The sequence below is a fragment of the Mesoplodon mirus genome, assembly GCF_964341445.2.
Source record: "Mesoplodon mirus genome assembly, chromosome: 7".
Taxonomy (NCBI): Eukaryota; Metazoa; Chordata; class Mammalia; order Artiodactyla; family Ziphiidae; genus Mesoplodon; species Mesoplodon mirus.
The window spans coordinates 133,409,901-133,430,365 of record NC_138983.1 but is presented as its reverse complement, the minus strand read 5'-3'; the positions used below and the strand labels follow the sequence as shown (position 1 = coordinate 133,430,365).

The following is a 20,465-nucleotide window of genomic DNA, read 5'->3' as shown; positions in this document are numbered from 1 at the left end:
TTTGCAGCTTATGCAGGAAATCTTTTCTTAACCCTGCCCTACCCACCTTCTTCCCTGAGATCCCCTCTAGGACCTTAAGGTATTTGGAACTTGTGCTCAAGCAGCTTACCTCCGTTAGAGTGAAAACTCCCTGAGGCCAGGGATCGATCTGGCTCCAGTGGAAGCAAAGAGGAACTCAGGTAAACACACTGAGAGCCAAGGATAGGACAAGCATAGGGCAGCCAAGCTCGGTGCTGGAGCAAAGGCGAAGGCCAGGTCCCAGTGTCCCTCGCACAGGGAAGACGGGCGCAAGGGTAAGTGCTGTCCTGTAGCCCGAATAAAGCCCTGTGGGAGTGCAGAGCGTTCATTATCGCCTTCCTAACAAGCGCAGCATTTGTTGTCCTGGAGGAAGCTGCTCACGGAGGAGGAGCCAGATGAAGGCCTTTTTCCTCCAGACCAGTAGATAGGGGCGTCTGTGCTGAAGGAAGGGTGAGTGGATACTGGGCACCAAAGGAGGCTGCCTTACAGGGTTAACACGGATGTTGGGTTTAGCCAGCCTCATCCTGGCCCCTGGCCCCTGGCCAGTTCCTCTCTTTCAGCGTGAGTTCATTGAGTTCATTCCGCATTCAGGTGGCTCTTCCTCTTTTGCTCACCTAACTAGTCCTGGTTCTTCCCCACCCATCCTCACCCCCCAGCTCAGGGGCTTCTCCTGTTCCCTCCCTGGGAGCACATCTGCCCTCTTCTCCCTCCCTCACCCAACTGATGATCGGGAGGTCCACCTCCATCTTTTGTGTTTCATGCTTCTCCCCACAGGCCACTGTGGGAGGGAGTGGGCGCTTTACTAGCTGTCTCTACTCCCACTCACTTCTCCCTCTGAACAAGTATCCACACTCAGCCCCACTGGGTGCATTTCTCCCTGGGGCTGCCCTCCGTAAGGTCCCCACGGACCCTCTTGGTACTGAATCCAGCCTTCATGTGTGTGTTTATACCACTGACCCTTCCTCCCAGGCTCTGGAGACGCCTCACTTTCTGGGCTTTTCTCCTGCCTCTGGCCACCTCTTCAGCGTCCTCATCTCTTAAATGTGGCGGGAGCCCCTCCAGCTCCCCCCACCCGCCCCACACCAGTCCCCTACTCTTCTCCCCTCCCAGGGTGATGCCGCCGCTCTCCTTGGCGCCCACATCTCTACCTAGAGCCCACATCCCCCTCAGTGCCACAACCGTGAGTCAGCCCCTATTAGATATTTCTACCAGACGTCCTGCAGGCAGAGCCTTAACTCAGCATGTCCCAAACTGTGCCACTCACTCTGTCCCTCACACTGCTCATCTCTGTGAAAGGCGTGACATCCATCCAGTTGTCCGAGCCAGAACCCTGGAGTCTTACTTGACCCCATTTCTCGCTGCTACTGCTGCCTCTCGGGTCCGTGCACCTCTTGCCGTGATGGTGCAGGCCTGGTTGTCTCTGCCACGTGGACTATGGTGACGGCCTGCTGTCTGGCCTCCTGCTTTGGTATCATACTCTTCTCCACAAGGCAGGCAGGGTGATTTCTCTAAAAGGAGAATCTGATCATGTTGCTCCCCTATTGAAAGCCCTCCAGTGGCCCTCTGTGCACAGAAAAGCCAAGCTCCACAGCTGGCTCTTCAGGCCCTGGCCCTGCTATGCCCCTCACTACCTCTCCATGACCTAGCAGGGACACACCACTTGAGTCCCTTGAATTTTGTTAATTCTTGGCCCCAGGCCTTTGTATATGCTTCTCCCTCAGCCTGGGATCACCCTGCGTTCACTGTGTTAAACTGCTCGTCCTTTAGGTTCAGCTCAGAGGTCAACTTCCCTGGGAAGCTTCAGGGAGAAACACCCGGCTGGGGTGAGGCGTCTGTGTCCTGTGCTTTCTCCCAGCACCGCAGGGACTGCGCTGTAGCTGACCTAGGGGCGAGGGGCCGGGCAGAGGTGAGACCTCTCCAGGGAGAACACATGCCATGCTTTGCCTGCTGGTTACGTCTCTAACATGTAGCCCTGGGCCTGCGAGAGTTGGAACTGAATACATATTGAACCGATGAATGAACACCTTCCTTCCCTCTACAGTCCCCCCGGGTCAGGAACTCAGGAAAAGGAGGCACTAACTTGCAAATCCTAACATCTAGGATTTAAGAGTGCTCCTGTGCTTCTCCCAGCCCGCCAACAAAGGCAAGTGGGGTAACGGGAGGTGAAAAGAGGAGGGGACAGACGACTGAAAGGAAGGCGTTAATCACGTTTATTGACCGATGAACAGGGTAAGCAGACCAGTCCACAGACCTGGGCCAGGCTGCCCCAGAACGCGCCCTGCCTGGGCTCTGCCGAGAGGCGCAGAGGCAGTCTTTCCGGGTCGGTCCCACGAAGCAGCCAGTCCTGGGCCACGGAGCTCAGGTCCCCGAGGGGTTCTGTCCGGCTGGGCTCCTGGTGGGTGGCATCAGCCTGGGCCATGATCAGTCCTGGGGTCCCACCCCATCGTTCTCTGTCGGCCTGGGCCTTAGGCAATGGTCGGCCCGCCTGCCCAGCCATACGGGGGCAGGATGGCCTGGACGAGAGGGGGGAGGAGGAGACCCTGGCGTGGTGCTAGGGAGCAGTCAAGCAGTGAGGTGGTGTGAACGTGGGCCAGGGTCGGGGCCCGGCGAAGAGCTCCCAGGCTCAGATGATACAGTGCTCTTGGGCCTTCTCTCCCAAGTAAAAGCGGCTGAAGAGGAAGGGGCTCAGGTTGATGGTCTGGAAGCGGCCCTCCAGCATCACCTCTGCCACAGCCCGGCCCACGGCGGGGGCCTGCTGGAGCCCGTGGCCACTGAAGCCCGTCGCAAAGTACATGTTGACGACGAGGGGGTGAGGGCCCACCACGCCATTCTGGTCAAAGGTGTTGTAGTCGTAGTAGCCAGCCCAAGCGTTCCGAACCTGCAGGCCACAGGACGCGGGGCGTCGGGAGGGCTGCCCCGTGCTCCGCCCCACCCACTCCTGGCTGGGGTCGGCGCACGGTACCCTCCGCCACCGCTGAGCGCGCTCACGTGACGGGTCCTGTGAGGCAGGGGCCCCGACGGGGCCCAGATGCTCCGGGGTCATCTGTCTCTTTCCAGTTACCTTTAGAGTCTCAAAAGCTGGTACCCTCCGGGCCAGAGGGGGCCACACCTTCTCCTGGAAGAAATCATGGTCCACTTCCAGGTTCCCTGGGTCTGGTTCCTCCTCCTGGGGGCAGAGGTGGGGACAAGGCTTACGTTGCCCAGGACGCACGGGCAGACCCAGGCCTCGCTAGCCTCTTTAATCTGTCCTCTTGGTAAGTGGCGGATGGGGGGAAGAGACCCCAAGTCAAAGCCAGAGGGGACCGTGACATCAGTACCAGCACTGGGCCCACCAAAGAAGCCTGACTGCTCAGCGATACCCGGTCTCTGTCTCCTCCCCGGCACCCCGACCCCACAGAGCTCACCTCAGCGGGGCTACAGCCGCCCAGGTAGTTGTTGCCTAATCCTTCCCGGCGGAAATAGGCTCCGCTGGGGTCTGCAACAAGCGGAGCCTCCAGGCCTGGTCCCTGGGGGCAGTGCCACAAGTACACATACCTGCCGTGACCAGCGGCGTTAGAAGCGGCGAGAACAGCAACTCCCCTCCCTGGCTCTCCTCTCACCCCCCCGCGGCCCTGGGCAAGTCACCTTTTCCTCGGCTCCACAGGCAGCTTGGTGCCCTGAAGAGTACCAGACGGCCCCTTCCCAATGCCAGCCAGCTCTGCGATTCGCCCAGACCAGGCCCCTGCTGCATTGACCACTATGGCGCATTCCACGGGCTGGTACTCCTGGCTGCGGTCCACCTTCACCTATGGACACCAGAGAGGGGGGCGGAGGGAGCAGTCCAGTTCTTCCCGAGCCTCAGTTTACCCACACTGGAAGTGGGTAGAAGAAGATCAAAATGACAGCCGTTACGTTTCTCATTTGGTAAAGGAGACACCTTGGCCGGGAACTTACATGGACTTCATGGATCCTTTTCAAAGTCACCTTCTCCCCACTGGCGGTCTCCATGTGGTTAGATGAAGAGATGAAACCTGCATGAAAAAGGAAAGAAAATAAGCCCTTGAGGCCTCAAAGAGGAAGGAGATGGAGATTCCACTGGTTTCCTGAGGAAAGGAAGCTGGAAGGCTGGAAGCTTTCCCACAGACACTGAAGCAAAGAGACAGGGTAACTGGGATGAATTTGGCCGCACAGGACAGGAGGGTGCCAAAATCTTCAAGCAGATCACGAGTCACGGCCAAATGCAGTTAGGAGCCAGAGTCAGGATGCCCAGGACCAGTCCCCAGGGGAGAACCCCCTATCCTGAGGAAGCACAGGCCTTGCTCAGCCTGTGCGTGAAGGTAAGACCCAGTCTGGGCTGGCGTCCTGGCTGGCAGAGGTCACAAGCAGTGGACACAGGGCCGCAGACTCACGTGTCACCTCTCCGTGGCAGAAAAGGACCCCCATGGACTGGACCTTTCGCCGAAGCCCCTGGAGCAGACACCAGGGGTCAAACCAACCTTCGTTCTCCAACCCTGTGAGGAGAAAGAGGATGCGTGGAGGTGGGCTAGGACCCTCCTCTCCTGTTGTCTCTCCTGCACCCCTAACTCTTCTTTAGGGCTCGTAAACCGGGGAGTCACATTGACCAACTGCACCAGAGTCAGGCCCTGTGGAAGGACAGAGAGCCAGCCTGGCCCGGGGGAGGCCCTGCCAGCCAGGAGGGAAGCGTTCCTCCTTGACTTGGCTGCAGGGTGCTGAGACTCCTAACCTGAGGTGCCCCTCAACCCCGGACGCCCTCTGCAAGCAAGCCTCACCATAAGATGCCAAAGCCACTCCCTCCGTGTTTATCCAGGGAAACTTCTTCTGAAGCTGCTCCGGAGACATCAGACAAACTTTGGCTCCTTCCTGCCTGGAGAAATGTGTGGGTCTACGTATGTGTGCTGGATGAGCGTATGGGGGGAGGAGTATGGGCCCCAGCTCCACGAGTCACCTCGTTCATGTCACTCCTCTGCCCCCAACTCCCCATGCATCCTCCTTGCTTCCTGGAAAAGAGCAAGCTCCTAGTCAAGGCTCCTCAGCATCTGATCCCCCTTTCCTTTACGACACCCTAGCCTCCCTTTGGCCACGCTAAACACCTTATCACCCCCTAACTGTTCCTCGTGCTTTCACAACAGGGCAGGTCACCCTGTTCCCTCCACTCCTTCTGCCCAGGACAGCCTTCCTGTCCACCTCCTAGAACAATCCTGCTCACCAGCACAACTGTCTCCTTCTGGGACCCTCATGCCCAAAGGCAGCATTGTATGCGCTAAAAGGACACACTCACAAGCCAGACTGCCTGGTTCAAGTCCCAGCACCACCACTTACTAGCTCTGGGGGCCTCAGTTTTCCCACATGTAAAATGGGCACGTTCTGATGATTAAACGAGTTAGTATTTATAATGCATTTAGGATGTGACCTGATGTCACTAGTGAAACTCGTAGAAGGTTCTGCTAAAGGGTCTCAGGCACAGAGATCAGCCTGCCTTCCCAGCCATATGGGGGCAGGATGGCCTGGACGAGAGGAGGGTGGAGGAGACCCTGGCGTGGTGCTGGGGAGCAATCTAGCAGTGCGGTGTGAACCCGGGCCGGGATTAGAGCCCAGGGTGACAGATGGGGCGCTGGGGCCCAGTGAAGAGCTCACAGGCTCAGATGATAGTCCTGACTGACTGGTCATGAGACCCACGGCCTTTTACACGAGTCCCCGCATGGCCGGCCAAGCCTGCGAGCTTAGCTCTCCGGCTCTTAGAGAAAACATTTGCAGATTTGTGGGCCCCTCCCCAGAGGTCCTGACTTATTCGGAGGGAGGTGTCCTGGGTGGTCCTCATCACCTGGGAATTTAGGAACCACCGCGGCCGCGCTTTGTCCGTGTCTGTGTTACAGCACTTGGCACAGGGCTTCGGGGGTCTGCCCGTGTCCGTCTTCCCGACAGACTGAGCTCCTAGGGAGCAGGGCCTGTCTCATTGGCTCCGCCACCCCGGATCCTAAAGTGAGTCAGAGCCCACTGCGTGCGGGCAGCTGAGATGCAGCATGGCAGCCGTGCCGGGCGCCCACCTCTGCACTTTCACGTTGTTTTCCATGATCGTAGCCCCCTCCTCTGAAGCCAGAAAGAGGTAACCAGAGGGGTTGAACTGGAGGTCCAGGGGAGGGTCATCGACCACGGCCAGGTACTCCTGTGTGCAAAGAAAAGCTCCTCCGAGAAGCTGACTTCAAGAAGGGAGGGAGAGCTTTCCTGGCTTTCTCACCACAGCCCCCGGGCTCGGTGCCCCGACCCAGAGGGAAGCCCTCTCCGGGCACCGCCACTGGGAAGAAAACCGGGGTCTCCAACCCCTAGCTGCCCATGCTCACCCAGCCAGCTGGGCTGCTCCCCTCTCTGGGCTACAGGAGGGGTCACCACCGCACCCCCAAATCTCACAGCACGTACATTGATGTTCCGGAGAAATTCGACCGTAAAGAGGGAGAGCTGGATGTTCTCAGGCAGCGAGAACTGCTGGCGAATCCCACCCACAGAAAGCACGGTGGAGGCCTGGGAGTACTGTGGAAAGACAAGAGGAGGCGATGTGGGCCCTGTTCCATGTGAGCGGAATACCGTACTGGAGGGCGAGAGTCACATACCCAAAGTTAATCTTTTTTTGGCCACGCTGCTGCTTGTGGGATCTTAGTTCCCTGACCAGGGATGGAACCTGGGCCACCTGCAGTGGAAGTGCGGAGTCTTAACCACTGGACTGCCAGGGAAGGCCCATGTGCCCAAAGTTAAAGGGGAGTCCTACTTGCAAGAGTATAATCTAAACTTGCATAAACCCATATGCAAGTCAACCAGCAGCCCAACAAGGACAATAACTATTAAAATCCTTATTGGAAGATACACAGAGCAGAGAAGCTCAGTCATCTAAAAAGGGCTGGGCGCCGTCGTACAAAATGGTAATGGCCTGGAAGTACAAGGCAGGAGACTGACCTTTGCTCTACTAACTGGAAAACAGAGGGATGTGGCCAGAGGAGCAAGATTCGTGACCGGCTGGTAGTGGTAAACAGGAACAGTTAAAGCGCAAAAACCTCAGAAGTAATGTAACCTACAAGGGCGTCGTGACAGCTGTTTGTGTTAACCACAGCTTGAATGCAGGCCAGACCTCTGAGATCTCGAGACATACAACGTTGTGAAATGTGTTTCCAAAAGCAAAAACCTTATTGTCAAGGTCTCTGGTTTGAGGCAGGAAGAACATGGGGCTATTTCTCAACAAGGGCCAAAAGCAGTCCCTGCCCTTTGGCCCTTCAAACACTGAGGTCTTCCCTCTTCTCTCCTCCCCTCGAGTCCTTAAGAAAATACGAGGCTGCACCCCACTCCTGACTCTGCCCCACCCCAGACCTCACCGTGTGGTCCCGCTCCACCACCAGCACCCGAATGGCACCTTGCTGCTTCTCCAACCTCTTCAGCCAATAGGCTACGGACAGGCCAAGCACCCCACCGCCAACGATCACCACATCAGAGTGTTCGGGGGGCAGGTGGCTGGTGTCATACAGTGGACTCCACGCCCCTCCAGGAAGGATGGACTGGATCTTCTTCTTAATCTCCGACACCTTTCCATGCCAGTCTGTGGGATACAGTTATGGTCAAAGAGGGCCATACATCTCCTTTCCAGGAGGTGGAGGCGGGTGTGTGTTGGAGGACGGGCACAGGAAAAGGTGGGAACTGAACCCTGGGTCTTCAGTCCTCACTGCCATTCCTTCTCACGAGGTCAGCTCGCACCCAGCAGCACTCCACAGCTTGGCTTCATGTTCTCTACACCAGAGCCTCGCTTCCTTTGAGAGCATTATACCCAGCACTGCAAGACTCAACTTCCTAAAACTGACCCTCTCTATTCTCTCCATTGGCTAGGGGACTTACACATATTTCCCTCCTGTGCAGACCTCTCCCTCCCCTGAGACCAGGCTTCTGGATCAAGAGGTCCCGGCACACCTAGAGCCAGCCGCACTGCCCTCTGAAGCACGGACCTCTGAGTGGCACCTTATCCTGGATATCCATCACCAACAGCAAACCTACATTCATGTTGTCTGTTATCAAGTCCTGATGACTTTGCCTCTTAAATATCTCCCCAATCTGTCTTTTTCCCCCCATCTCTACCACCAATGCCCTAGACCAAACCACGATGTCTCTCCCACCTAAACTGTTACAAGCTCCTGTTTCCACTCATTCCCCTCTTGTCCAACCCCCCAACTTCTTTTCTATATCACGGCTAGAAAGATCTTTTCTAAACACTAATTTAATCACACACTCTCTTGCTTAAAACGCTCCAGTGGGTTTCCATTACCCTAAGGATGAAAGTCCAAAATCTTTCACGTGGCCTGTGAGACACTGCATGACCTGGCTCCTGTTTGCCCTGTCTTCCCCGAACCCTCCAGCCTCAGCCCCTTCACTCCCGCCACAGGGGATCCACACAGGTGTTCTCCCTGCTTTGAAACTCTGTGCCCACTTCTTTGCCCAGTTAACTCCTTGCTTCCTTTAGATCTCAGCTCAGTTATCATTTTCTCAGGGATGCCTTCTTTCCTGACCCCCTAGACTGTGCCAAGTTCTCCTGTCACGCTATCTCATAGCTCCGTGAACCGCTCTTTTGCAGCATGCAACACACTTGCAACTCTGAATTTATCTGTGATTGCTTCATGCTGTACTATGTCTACCTTCTCCATAGAATCTCCAGTCTAGAATAGTACCTGGCACATCCTAAGTGCTCAATAAATGTCTTGAATACACGCATCCTTTTGTCTTTCACACCTAACTCACGAATCTCCAAGTCTTCTCTCACTGTCTCCAAAGTTCAAACTCTTCTCAGCATTCGAACCGTTCTCTGATCTGGACTTAACCTCACCTGTCCAGAGTACACTTCATACTACTACTCAAACTGTCCATCTGGATGGCCTTTGCTAACCCCTTGCACAAGAACAATACTCTTCTCCCCCTGACCTTTGCTCAGTTCCCCAGAACCTGGAACTCATGCTTTCCTTGAGCCCGTAAACATCATCTTTCAAGGCTGACCTCCATTCCCACCTGTCCCACGTACCGGCTATAATTACACTAGCTACTGGCACTGGCAGTAAAGGGTGTCCTCTGAGTTGGGTTCTCTCCAGTCTTGAACCGGTCTACTAAAGCCTTCCCTCTCCAGCTACACTTCAGGCACTTGCAGGACATATATCGAATCCTCTCTTTCTCTTCTTTCCTCCTCCACGGCCACAACACTAAGCACAGCATCCTGCACGCGAGCAGGACTTCACGCACTTCTGTGCCACCAATGAATCAGCCTGGCTGCTATTCTGGTGGTAAGCTCAGGCACTGAAGGATCTGGGACTTGTCACCTGAGAAGGGCAACCGTGGGTTCCATACCCCTGTCCAGGCTCTACAAGCTCCGGCAGGCAAGGTTACCTCCTGCTCCCAGCGACCCACTGTCTTCCCAACGCGGACCGGGACCTCGAGTCCTGAAAGTCACGTGGGTGGAGATTGGGAACACTCCAGAACCACGATACCCTCCGCTGCCCTCAGCTTTACCCAGAGTAGAGCCTTCTCTGTGCGTGCCTAGCCCCCGGCCCAAGAGGCCCGTGCCCAAGCCGAGCGGCAGCGCCCTCCGAAGCATGGCCCTGCTGCTCTCGACCTCTAGGAGTGGGGCGCCCTACACCGGGAAGGTCCCAGCCCGCCGTCACTGCTACGCGTCGCCGGCAGTTCATTCGAGCGCGCCCACTGGCCAGCCACCCCTCCGGGTCCAACCCCTCCACCCTATAGGCGGCCGTACTGTCCCTGGACTGCCTGAGAGCCCCGCCCAGGCCCGCCCCCACCCGCCATTGGCGAGCCTGGCGTCTACGTCAGTCCTGCGCGCCCGCTGGCCGAGCTGGGGAGGGACCCAGGCTACTGCGCTGAGCGGAAGTGCGGCTGAGCCGGTTTCCGGGGCCGCTGGTGTGACGTGTCCCGGGCTTGGCGCAGCAGGAAGCGGCGGCGATCGCGGCCTGAGTTCCCGGCGCCGGCCCCGGCTCCTTTCCCGCTGCCGCCATGCTCGACTTCTTCACCATTTTCTCCAAAGGCGGGCTAGTGCTCTGGTGCTTCCAGGGCGTGAGCGACTCATGCACTGGGCCAGTTAACGCGTTGATTCGTTCCGTGTTGCTGCAGGTACTGCCCCCGCGGGATCAGAACTCCGGGCTCGTCCCCCTGACCCGGTCCCTAGTCCCCCTCGACTGATCCCGCGCCTCCCTCCCACCCCGTCGGCCCACCTCAAACCGGCCGCTCACTCGTAACTGTGACTCCACTTCTTTCTCCCGCCCCCATCAGACCATCCCGCAACTTTGCGCCGTCCCCTCCCCCTCCTCTTTCTGGGACTCTGGCCGGAATCCGTTGTCTTGTACCGTCGTTCCCTCCATTCGCCCCCAACAGCTTGGTTTTCTGTTGTTTCGAAGGCCGGGTGAGATAATGGCTGGGAAAACGTCCTTTAAGAACTGTAGATAGTGTACAGCTGCTAGTAAGTCTGATTGTTTATATGAGATGAGGACTCCTTCTCTTCTGGCTCGCACGTGTCCTCCCCTCCCACCTCTTTGCCCCTTTCCCCCAAGCTGGGTGTCTCCTTTTCTCGCAGGAGGAATGCTGAAGAGCAGCTCCCCTGAATCTTGCCCTGGGGACAGGTTTGAGTTTGGGGGAATGTCTAGTTCTTCCCCAAAGGCAATCCTGGAGAGGCCCAAGTCTAGGTGTTGGGACAGTCTGAACTCTGAGACATACTCTTTTTCCAGGAAAGGGGAGGTAACAACTCCTTCACCCATGAGGCACTCACGCTCAAGTATAAACTGGACAACCAGTTTGAGCTGGTGTTTGTGGTAAGTGGGGGTATTTTAGAGGGGCATGATTATAGTCAGCACGGAGTCCTGATTATTCAGAAAACCCTGATTAATTGCAGCCAGTGTTTATGATGAAGTAACTGAGAAGACACGGAGGGTGGAGGGGGAAAGGGGAGAAGCTCTTGGGCCCAGTCAGAGGGCTTGGCTGCTCCTAGGTCAGGGAAACCTGCCAGGTGGCTGAGCCAGTCTCTGAAGGCCTAGGCTGAGTTGGCTTCCCCCTGCTGTGGGCTGGCATGTGAGCAGATCTCTTGGCTCTGTTTCTTTCCCTAAACAGGTAGGTTTTCAGAAGATCCTAACACTGACGTACGTAGACAAGCTGATAGACGATGTGCACCGGCTGTTTCGTGACAAATACCGCACTGAGATCCAACAGCGAAGTGCCTTAAGTCTACTGAATGGCACTTTTGATTTCCAAAATGACTTTCTGCGGCTCCTTCGGTGAGAGGCCTCCCCTCTCCAAAATCAATTTCTGTGACTTGAGCTTCCTTCCTTCCCGAGGGTGGGTGAAGGGGAGTATGTTGTGGATTGAAAGGCACTCCTGAGTTTGCTGCCCAGTTCTGATTGTCCTCTGGGTGTGAGGGCCCTTTTCCTGGATTTGGACTGTTCCCTTTTCTCTTTAGTGAAGCAGAGGAGAGCAGTAAGGTCCGTGCTCCCACAACCATGAAGAAATTTGAAGATTCTGAAAAGGCCAAGAAACCTGTGAGGTCCATGATTGAGACACGGGGTGAAAAGCCTAAGGAAAAAGCCAAGAACAGCAAAAAAAACAAGGGGGCCAAGAAGGAAGGTGAGTTTGAACTTGGACACCTGGGGGCATGAGAAGTCGTTAAGGTGGGCTGGAGTGGTTCCCTGCCCTTCCCTTTGTCGTTGTTTGCCTCCCTCGCTTGGGTGCCCACCACCCTCACCACCCACCACCCTCACCGTCGTCCCGGTCCTCGCGATCCCCCAGATGTTTGTTTCTAGTTTCGTCTGAATGATTTGGAAGGCTTTTCCCCATTTGTCTATTTTGTTGGAATTTGGTCTCTTTTTCCCCGGTGAGTTTTCTCCTTGACAGGTTCTGATGGCCCTTTGGCTACCAGCAAAGCAGTCCCTGCAGAAAAGTCAGGTCTCCCAGTGGGGCCTGAGAACGGGATAGAACTTTCCAAAGAGGAACTGATCCGCAGGAAGCGAGAAGAGTTCATTCAGAAGCACGGGAGGGGTATGGAGAAGTCCAGGTGAGCATTCCAGCTTTTGCCGTACGTACTGCTATCTAGACACGTTGGGGGCGAGGGAGTCCTTGTCTCTGGGGCGGATGTTTCCTCTCCTGCTTCTTCATCGGAACCCTTTGTGCTGTAACCCTTTGCAGCAAGTCCAGTAAGTCAGATGCTCCCAAGGAGAAGGGCAAGAAAGCGCCCCGGGTGTGGGCACTGGGTGGCTCTGTCAACAAGGAAGTCCTGGACTATAGCACGCCTACCGCCAATGGGGCCCCCGAGGGGGCCCCGCCCGAGGACATCAACTTGGTAAGAGGCAGCAGGGCCCGAGTGAAGGCCAATGTGAATCAGAAATGGGGGCGGAGGGAGAGGTGAGGAGGGCAGGACTCTTGATTCCTTGGAGCGAGGGGTGAGTTACATTTGGAGCTTCCTGAATCGAAGAGGTGGAGCAGTGTAGACGGGGTAAATCCAGGCTTCCCCCCCGCCACAGCCCATCGTGTTCTTGATCCCATCTCCTCCTTTTCCGCATACCTTCCAGATTCGAGGGACTGGGTCTGGGAGGCAGCTTCAGGATCTGGACTGCAGCAGCTCAGATGAGGAAGGGGCCGCTCAGAACTCCACCAAACCTAGGTAGGGGATCCGAGGTGGTGGCTGGTGGGTGTGGCTCCAGAACCGAGGACACTTGACTGCTGCCCGCTGGCCATATGTGCATCTGTAGCCTTCTGTGCCTGCAGTGCTACCAAGGGGACTCTGGGTGGCATGTTTGGGATGCTGAAGGGCCTCGTGGGTTCCAAGAGCTTGAGTCGTGAAGACATGGAATCTGTGCTGGACAAGATGCGTGACCATCTCATTGGTGAGTCAGCAACGGGTGGACTCGTGTTTCTGGGGTGGGGACGGTGCGGGGCAGAATGGCTGTACCATAGGGGTTGTTCACTGCTGCTGGAGCACTCATACCACGCCTGTCCCCCTCTTCTCAGCTAAGAACGTGGCAGCAGACATTGCAGCCCAACTCTGTGAATCTGTTGCGAACAAGCTGGAAGGGAAGGTGATGGGGACGTTCAGCAGTAAGTACCTCCCTGGCCCGGAAGTGCTTGGGTGGGCACCACGCACCCCAGGCGGCCACCGCGGCCACCTCCGTTCTCACTAGGTGCGTGACTTTTGACAAACCCCGTGACAGCTAAATTTCTGTTTCGTAACTTGGACTTTGGGTGTTGATGACCTCTAAGTTAGGAGGATTTAAATGAACTAATACTTGTAAAGTCCTTAGGATTCCTGGGCAGGCTCCTAGTTCCCTTAGCTCAGAAAGGGGCTGGGCATTCCTGGAGCACGTTACTTGGGCTTCACGGTTATACCTCTCCCCCCACCTCAGCGGTGACTTCCACTGTAAAGCTAGCCCTCCAAGAGTCCCTGGTGCAGATTCTGCAGCCACAGCGCCGTGTGGACATGCTCCGGGATATCATGGACGCCCAGCGTCATCAGCGCCCTTACGTGGTCACCTTCTGTGGTGTGAATGGCGTGGGGAAGTCTACTAACCTTGCCAAGGTCGGTGCAGTTCCGCAGCCCGTCTCTGATATCGTTTCTTCACTCTGCATTTCCTGGCACCTCTGGGTCTAGGTGACAGTTTTCTTTGCCTCTTTTGCAGATTTCCTTCTGGCTGTTAGAGAATGGCTTCAGTGTCCTCATTGCTGCCTGTGATACATTCCGTGCTGGGGCTGTGGAGCAGCTGCGGACACACACCCGGCGTTTGCACGCCCTGCACCCCCCCGAGAATCACGGTGGCCGCGCCATGGTGCAGTTGTTTGAGAAGGGCTACGGCAAGGATGCTGCTGGCATCGCCATGGAAGCCATCGCCTTTGGTACAGTGCACAGAAAGCCGGGGGGCTTGTCTGGGCCCCTTTTCTCCTTGGGTTCTCTTGGAACTTGCAGAGGACCAGGGTTACCCTACCACCAACTTTCTGTGCAGCAGCAGGTCAGGATTAGTGACATGCCGTGCTCTGCTTTGGGGTAACAAGTGTAGCTGCAGGCAAACCTAGTATATTTGTTTCTCTCTTATTTGGTCACCTTTATCCTACCGCCGTCCTTTTCCTAAATATGCTTGATGGCTGAGTATGGGAATTTTTTCTTACACTACCTTGTAACCTAAGGAAATAAACAGGTAGACTTCTAATATGGCCAGTTTGGGACTTAGGAAAGCTGGATACATGACAGTCCCGGAATTTTGACTTGACCACTTTTTTCTCTCTAGCACGTAACCAAGGCTTTGATGTGGTGCTGGTGGACACAGCTGGCCGCATGCAGGACAATGCCCCTCTGATGACTGCCTTGGCCAAGCTCATTACTGTCAACACACCCGACTTGGTGCTGTTTGTGGGGGAGGCCTTAGTAGGCAATGAGGCCGTGGACCAGCTGGTGAGGGCTAGGGCTTGGTTCTCCTTCCAACCTCAGCTTTGGCCACTTTAGGTGCACCTTATACTTAAGTCATGTTCCTCCTTTCCAGGTCAAGTTCAACAGAGCCTTGGCTGACCATTCTGTGGCCCAGACACCTCGCCTCATTGATGGCATTGTCCTTACCAAATTTGATACCATCGATGACAAGGTAAATATGGACGACACAGGGCAAAGTGGACTGGGTGAGGGGAATGGCCATCCTTCACAAGCGAGCAGAGGCTCTAAGGGCACACTGGCTCCAAAGCCTCCTGTTGCTGAGGGGGTGAAAAGGAGTGGCCTGGAGTTGACTGGGTATCATCCCCTTTCTCTGCTTCAGGTGGGAGCTGCTATTTCTATGACCTACATCACAAGCAAACCCATCGTCTTTGTGGGCACCGGCCAGACCTACTGTGACCTACGCAGTCTCAACGCCAAGGCCGTGGTGGCTGCCCTCATGAAGGCTTAACGTGGCTCTTGGCCAATACCAAATCACCGCTTCCCCCCAAAGCCCCCATCCCTGTATCAAGAATGTGCTTTAGAGTATGTGAGCAACTTGTCTTCAGTGTAGTTCAAAGGCAGAGTGAGGGGAGCTCCAGGCGAGGGCCTGCAGCCCCTCCTAACCCCACTCCCTGTTCAGCCCAGCCTCCCTCTGCAAGGGGGCCTAATCATGTTACAGTCGCTGCCCCTTACCCGCCCCCAGCCCCACGCTCCTCCCCCTTCCTACTCTCTCAGGCATCCCTTCACTCTGCCTACAGACTCGGTCTCATTGCAGCTTTGACCAATGGTTAGAAGATCCAGCACCAGAGCTCTGCTAGTTAAGTGTGGTCATGGGGACGTCCGAGCATCATCCCCAGCTCCATTAGATAAACAGACTTCCAGAGCCAGCTCTGGGTCTTGAGTGGCACCTCCCCCTAGGATATACACAGCTTTCAGGTCCCTGGGGCCAGGACGACACCCCCACCCTGTGGCAGTGTATGGCCTGTTCTTAATTGCTGCTGATTCCAGGATGACCCCTGGCCCCGTTGCCCCAAAGCATCAGCTAGGCCACAGTGATGTGTTACACGTGAGTGAAAGAGGAGTCCCTGCTTCCCTCAGAGATGAAGGGAGCCGAGCTGCAGTGCTGCACTGGGCTTCTCAGCCTCCAAGACCTCCTCCCACTTCCAGAATCCAGACATAACTTTGCATGTTCCCCTTCCCGGGAGAAAGCCAACTGTCAGAAGGGGAGACACGCTGCCCCCTCCCCCTTCTTCACCTGGGATGGGTCCTGGTTTTTCCTCACCCTCTACAGTGCCTGGTGGAATACAGACCTTGTCAAGGCGCGTCCCGTAGCTCGGTATTACAGATGTGGTATCAGTGCAGTAAGGTGAGGGCTGTCTGCCCAGAGAAACACGTAATTTATATAAGAAAATAAATTTCTTACATAAATGGCCTTCTAGGTCTTGGAGTCATTTTACAGGAGGGTTCAAAACTAAAATCTTACATCACACCAAGTGTAGTTCTAGGATTTATGGTAAGAAGGGAAACAGGAGTGGATAATGCTGAGCAATCAGGTAAAAAGAAGTAGCTGTCCCAAGAATGAGATCACCTTCCCGCAAGGTGAAAGAGAACTTTTCAAATTTAAATTCGGCTTGTACTTTTGCAGGTTAGGAGTTTTCTCAAGTGACTCAAAGTAGAGCTGGGGCCCTGGGAAGTAAATGAACAAGCTTTTAATACAGCTCAATTATGTAAAAGACTGTACACTGTAAAAGACCTAGGAAACTAGAGCTTCAACCCATGTTTTTAAAAAGCCATTAAGCTTAATTGAAAAACCAAGTATAGAGTACAAAACTGCCACGGGCCACGGCGATCCCGTGGCATCTAGATCCCGAGTCCTTCATGCAGAGCTGTGGCCACGGTCGGTAGAGATGTCCCGTGGATCTGCTGTGTGGACACAGGCCTGTCCAGCCAGGGGGTGGGGCGGGGCAACCTCCGGGTCCCTCGTCACTTGGGTATTGGACAGGCCGCAGAGGATCAGGAACCAGCCGGCACGGCACGGAGGGGTAAGCTGTGACACCCTCCCGCTGACCCCGGCCTTCAACCTCTGCGTTCTGGTACTTCCTAGGAGCTGTTTTGGGTTCTTGTGAGTTTACTTGTTAAACACTGTCCACGGTAGGCCCTTACAGCTTTGTCTAACGGTGGTGAATCCTCCAGCCTCTCATGTACTACAGTCTGTGGAGAGAGAGGAGGGAGAGAGTAAGTGAAGTTTCACAAAACAGGTTTACACATCTAAAGCTGCAGAAATTTAAGTCAAGCTTAACCCTTCAGAAGACAAGACACAAGATACTAGGAAACTTGTAACAAACTTGGTAGGAAAATACAGACTCTTTAACAGGTAGGAGAGGTTCCCCAAGGTCTTAACTAAGTTCTGGGAGAGCATTTTCTGCTGACAAACTGACAAATAGTAGAACAGGAAACAGTGTACCTCTCATTTCACTGTGTGCTGTCGATGAGCCATTTAGCTGGCCTTCTCTTACCATCCCTGCTAAACAGAACATACGTCAGTATCAGATATTTGGCTGAAAAACTAAAAATATTAATAGAAAAGCAACCAACTAAAGGGAGATGAAAGTACACGGTCTGACTAGGAAGGATGACATGAGTCAGGAATGCACACATCAGGCAGGACAGTGAACTGCTTAGTCTTCACGCTTGTATTAAACAACAGGGAAGCAGTGAGGTCCCTGAGTACACGGACATTACTTGTGAAAAAAACAAGTGTGCTTGCTGTCCCTAACTAGTCCAGAAGGCCAAGTTTAGGTAAAAAAAAACTACTCCAGCTGGGGTCAGGAAGCAGCGTGCAAATTCAACCAAGTAGAAGAGTGAAAAGTAGCAGACACGCCCACGGTATAAAATGGGTTTAGAGCTGTGCTGTCCCACTGGCCACATGTGCTGTTTAGTTTTTTAAGTTAAATTAAAAATTCTGTTCCTCAGGGAACTCCCTGGTGGCCCAGTGGTTAGGACTCGAAGCTTCCACTGCAGGGGCCTGGGTTCAATCCCTGGGTGGGGGACTAAGATCCCGCACGCCAAGTGGTGTGGCCAGGAGAAGAAAAAAAAAATTCTGTTCCTCAGTCACACTAACCACACTTCAAATGCTCAATGGCCACATGCGGCTTGTGGATACAGTACTGGACAGAGAAGATTACAGAATATTTCTATCGTTGCAGAAAATTCTATTGGACAGCACTGGGATAATGTACAGGAAGAGGTTTAAATCTGAACACACGGGAGGAAAGAATAGCAATCAGAAACATGGCCAATTAGAATATAAACAAAAGACAGCACCCGAACACACAAATTGGTATTCCTCTCTTGGAAAGCACTTTAGCAATATTTATCAACCACTAAAATGTTCATGCCCTTTGACCTAGTAATAATACTGAGAACCCATCCTACTGGCAAAAGGAAAAACTGTAGTGATGAATATACCATTCATTGCAACAGTGCTTACAACAGAAAAAACTAGATACTGCCTAACATAGGGGAATAATTAGGTAACTGTGACATCCACACTGAATTATAACACAGTCATTAAAAACACTGGTTATGGGCATTGTTTACAGAACCAGAGCAAAAAATCTTAAAATTTGTATGGAGACACTAAAGACCCCGAATAGCCAAAGCAGTCTTGAGGGGAAAAAAAAGAGCTGGAGGAATCAGACTCCCTGACTTCGGACTATACTACAAAGCTACGGTAATCAAGACAATATGGTACTTGCATAAAAACAGAAATATAGATCAATGGAACAGGATAGAAAGCCCAGAGGTAAACCCATGCACCTATGGTTAACTAATGTATGACAAAGGAGGCAAGGATATACAATGGAGAAAAGACAGTCTCTTCAATAAGTGGTGCTGGGAAACTAGACAGCTACATGTAAAAGAATGAAATTAGAACACTCCCTAACACCATACACAAATATAAACTCAAAATGGATTAGAGACCTAAATGTAAGACCGGACACTATAAAACTCTCAGAGGAAAACCGGAAGAACACTCTTTGACATAAATCACAGCAAGATCTTTTTTGATTCAGCTCCTAGAGTAATGGAAATAAAAACAAAAATAAATGGGACCTAGTGAAACTTAAAAGCTTTTGCAAAGCAAAGGAAACTACAAACGACGAAAAGACAGCCCTCAGAATAGAGAAAATATTTGCACAAAAATCAACGGACAAAGGATTAATCTCCAAAGTATATAAACAGCTCATGCAGCTCAATATTAAAAAAACAAACAACCCAATCCAAAAATGGGCAGAAGACCTAAATAGACATTTCTTCAAAGAAGACATACAGATGGCCAAGAAGCACGTGAAAAGCTGCTCAACATCACTAATTATTAGAGAAATGCAAATCAAAACTACAATGAGGTATCACCTCACACCAGTTAGAATGGGCATCATCAGAAAATCTACAAACGACAAATGCTGGAGAGGGTATGGAGAAAAGGGAGCCCTCTTGCACTGTTGGTGGGAATGTAAATTGATACAGCCACTATGGAGAACAGTATGGAGGTTCCTTAAAAAACTAAAAATAGAATTACCATATGACCCAGCAATCCCACTACTGGGCATATACGCAGACAAAACCATAATTCAAAAAGACACATGCACCCCAATGTTCATTGTAGCTCTATTTACAATAGCCAGGTCATGGAAGCAACCTAAATGCCTATCGACAGACGAATGGATAAAGACGATGTGGTACGTATAAACAATGGAATATTACTCAGCCATAAAAAGGAAAGAAATTGGGTCATTTGTAGAGACGTGGATGGACCTAGAGACTGTCATACAGAGTGAAGTAAGTCAGAAAGAGAAAAACAAATATCGCAGATTAACGCATATATGTGGAACCTAGAAAAATGGTACAGATGAACCGGTTTGCAGGGCAGAAATTGAGACACCGATGTAGGGAACAAACGTATGGACACCAAGGGTGGAAAGCAGCGGGGGGTGGTGGTGGTGGGATGAATTGGGAGATTGGGATTGACACATCTACACTAATGTGTATAAAATAGATAACTAATAAGAACCTGCTGTATAAAAAATAAATAAAATAAAATTCAAAATAAATAAATAAATAAAAGGTTACATTAAAAAAAAGTCCATATGAAAAAAAAATCTAAAAAAAATACTGGTTATGAAGACTGCAGCCATGTGGGAAAATGTATGATGTATCACTGAATAAAAAAAAGTACCGGGGGCTTCCCTGGTGGCGCAGTGGTTAAGAATCCGCCTGCCAATGCAGGGGACATGGGTTCGAGCCCTGGTCCGGGAAGATCCCACATGCCGTGAGCAACTAAGCCCGTGCGCCACAACTACTGAGCCTGTGCTCTAGAGCCCACGAGCCACAACTACTGAAGCCCACATTCCTAGAGCCCATGCTCTGCAACAAGAGAAGCCACCAAAATGAGAAGCCCACGCACTGCAATGAAGAGTAGCCCCTGCTCGCCACAACTGGAAAAAGCCCCACGCACAGCAACAAAGACCCAATGCAGCCAAAAATAATTTAAAAAAAAAAGAAAAAGTACCAGGAGTGTATGTGTACTTTGTTTACAGCCATGAAGAAATGCACAAGGAAAACTTACCTGAAATATACCAAAGTAACTGTTTCTGTTACAGTAATGAATTATAAAAGAATTATTTTCTTTTCCCCATTACTTGGTTTTTCTGAAATAAATGTACTGGGATCCTACAGAATCTTTTTTTTTTTTTTTTTTTTTTTGGTGGTATGCGGGCCTCTCACTGTTGTGGCCTCTCCTGTTGCGGAGCACAGGCTCCGGATGCGCAGGCTCAGCGGCCATGGCTCACGGGCCCAGCCGCTCTGCGGCACGTGGGATCTTCCCAGACCGGGGCACAAACCCGTGTCCCCTGCATCGGCAGGTGGACTCTCAACCACTGCGCCACCAGGGAAGCCCCCCTACAGAATCTTTTGAACCCAA

The 20,465-nt window shown here is 53.0% G+C and overlaps 3 protein-coding genes across 12 annotated transcripts in view; 1 reads left to right on the top strand and 2 right to left on the bottom strand.

The window, feature by feature from the left end:
• Nucleotides 1-2,216: 2,216 nt before the first annotated feature.
• On the bottom strand, nt 2,217-9,662 carry FOXRED1 (FAD dependent oxidoreductase domain containing 1). Of its 4 annotated transcripts, none has more exons than XM_082627183.1 (11): nt 9,421-9,662; nt 7,377-7,597; nt 6,433-6,543; nt 6,063-6,181; nt 4,788-4,882; nt 4,407-4,508; nt 3,952-4,028; nt 3,643-3,803; nt 3,423-3,552; nt 3,080-3,184; nt 2,217-2,687 (listed from the first exon to the last, which is right to left on the bottom strand). In XM_082627183.1, exons 1-11 carry the CDS (start codon nt 9,626-9,628, stop codon nt 2,484-2,486), a joined length of 1,533 nt encoding a protein of 510 aa, XP_082483309.1. In that variant the 5' UTR covers nt 9,629-9,662; the 3' UTR covers nt 2,217-2,483. The 4 variants fall into 4 exon arrangements, with proteins under 4 accessions (XP_082483309.1, XP_082483308.1, XP_082483310.1 ...); XM_082627182.1 differs by having other exon boundaries at nt 2,516-2,896; XM_082627184.1 differs by having other exon boundaries at nt 2,516-2,896; nt 9,544-9,662.
• Nucleotides 9,663-9,927: 265 nt separating this feature from the next.
• SRPRA (SRP receptor subunit alpha) lies at nt 9,928-15,910 on the top strand. 2 transcript variants are annotated; one of them, XM_082628516.1, is made up of 14 exons: nt 9,928-10,155; nt 10,767-10,850; nt 11,146-11,309; nt 11,492-11,655; nt 11,923-12,082; nt 12,214-12,367; nt 12,597-12,688; nt 12,793-12,911; nt 13,036-13,122; nt 13,428-13,600; nt 13,701-13,914; nt 14,304-14,467; nt 14,556-14,654; nt 14,823-15,910. In XM_082628516.1, exons 1-14 carry the CDS (start codon nt 10,039-10,041, stop codon nt 14,949-14,951), a joined length of 1,920 nt encoding a protein of 639 aa, XP_082484642.1. In that variant the 5' UTR covers nt 9,928-10,038; the 3' UTR covers nt 14,952-15,910. The 2 variants fall into 2 exon arrangements, with proteins under 2 accessions (XP_082484642.1, XP_082484643.1); XM_082628517.1 differs by lacking the exon at nt 10,767-10,850.
• A 257-nt stretch (nt 15,911-16,167) lies between these two features.
• FAM118B (family with sequence similarity 118 member B) overlaps nt 16,168-20,465 on the bottom strand; it is a 55,491-nt gene continuing 51,193 nt past the window's right edge. For 4 of the 6 annotated variants that reach the window (XM_082628519.1, XM_082628524.1, XM_082628521.1 and 1 more), the window contains 2 exons: nt 16,947-17,006; nt 16,168-16,693 (listed from right to left, as the gene is read on the bottom strand). In XM_082628519.1, the coding sequence (XP_082484645.1) occupies nt 16,680-16,693; nt 16,947-17,006 (74 nt within the window). In that variant the 3' untranslated portion in view covers nt 16,168-16,679. The remainder of the gene's footprint in view (nt 16,694-16,946; nt 17,007-20,465) is intronic. The other 2 variants (XM_082628522.1, XM_082628523.1) reach the window with 2 other exon arrangements.

Excerpts from the sequence above, each read along its gene's own strand:
- SRPRA (XM_082628516.1), top strand. The coding sequence starts at position 10,039 with ATGCTCGACTTCTTCACCATTTTCTCCAAAGGCGGGCTAGTGCTCTGG. Across the intron at positions 11,656-11,922 it reads CAAGGGGGCCAAGAAGGAAG|GTTCTGATGGCCCTTTGGCT; the intron begins GTGAGTTTGAAC and ends TCTCCTTGACAG. Across the intron at positions 12,083-12,213 it reads AGGGGTATGGAGAAGTCCAG|CAAGTCCAGTAAGTCAGATG; the intron begins GTGAGCATTCCA and ends AACCCTTTGCAG.
- FOXRED1 (XM_082627182.1), bottom strand. The coding sequence starts at position 9,628 with ATGCTTCGGAGGGCGCTGCCGCTCGGCTTGGGCACGGGCCTCTTGGGC. Across the intron at positions 4,029-4,406 it reads CTGCCACGGAGAGGTGACAC|GTTTCATCTCTTCATCTAAC; the intron begins GTGAGTCTGCGG and ends TTTTTCATGCAG. Across the intron at positions 3,804-3,951 it reads AAAGGATCCATGAAGTCCAT|GTGAAGGTGGACCGCAGCCA; the intron begins GTAAGTTCCCGG and ends TGGTGTCCATAG.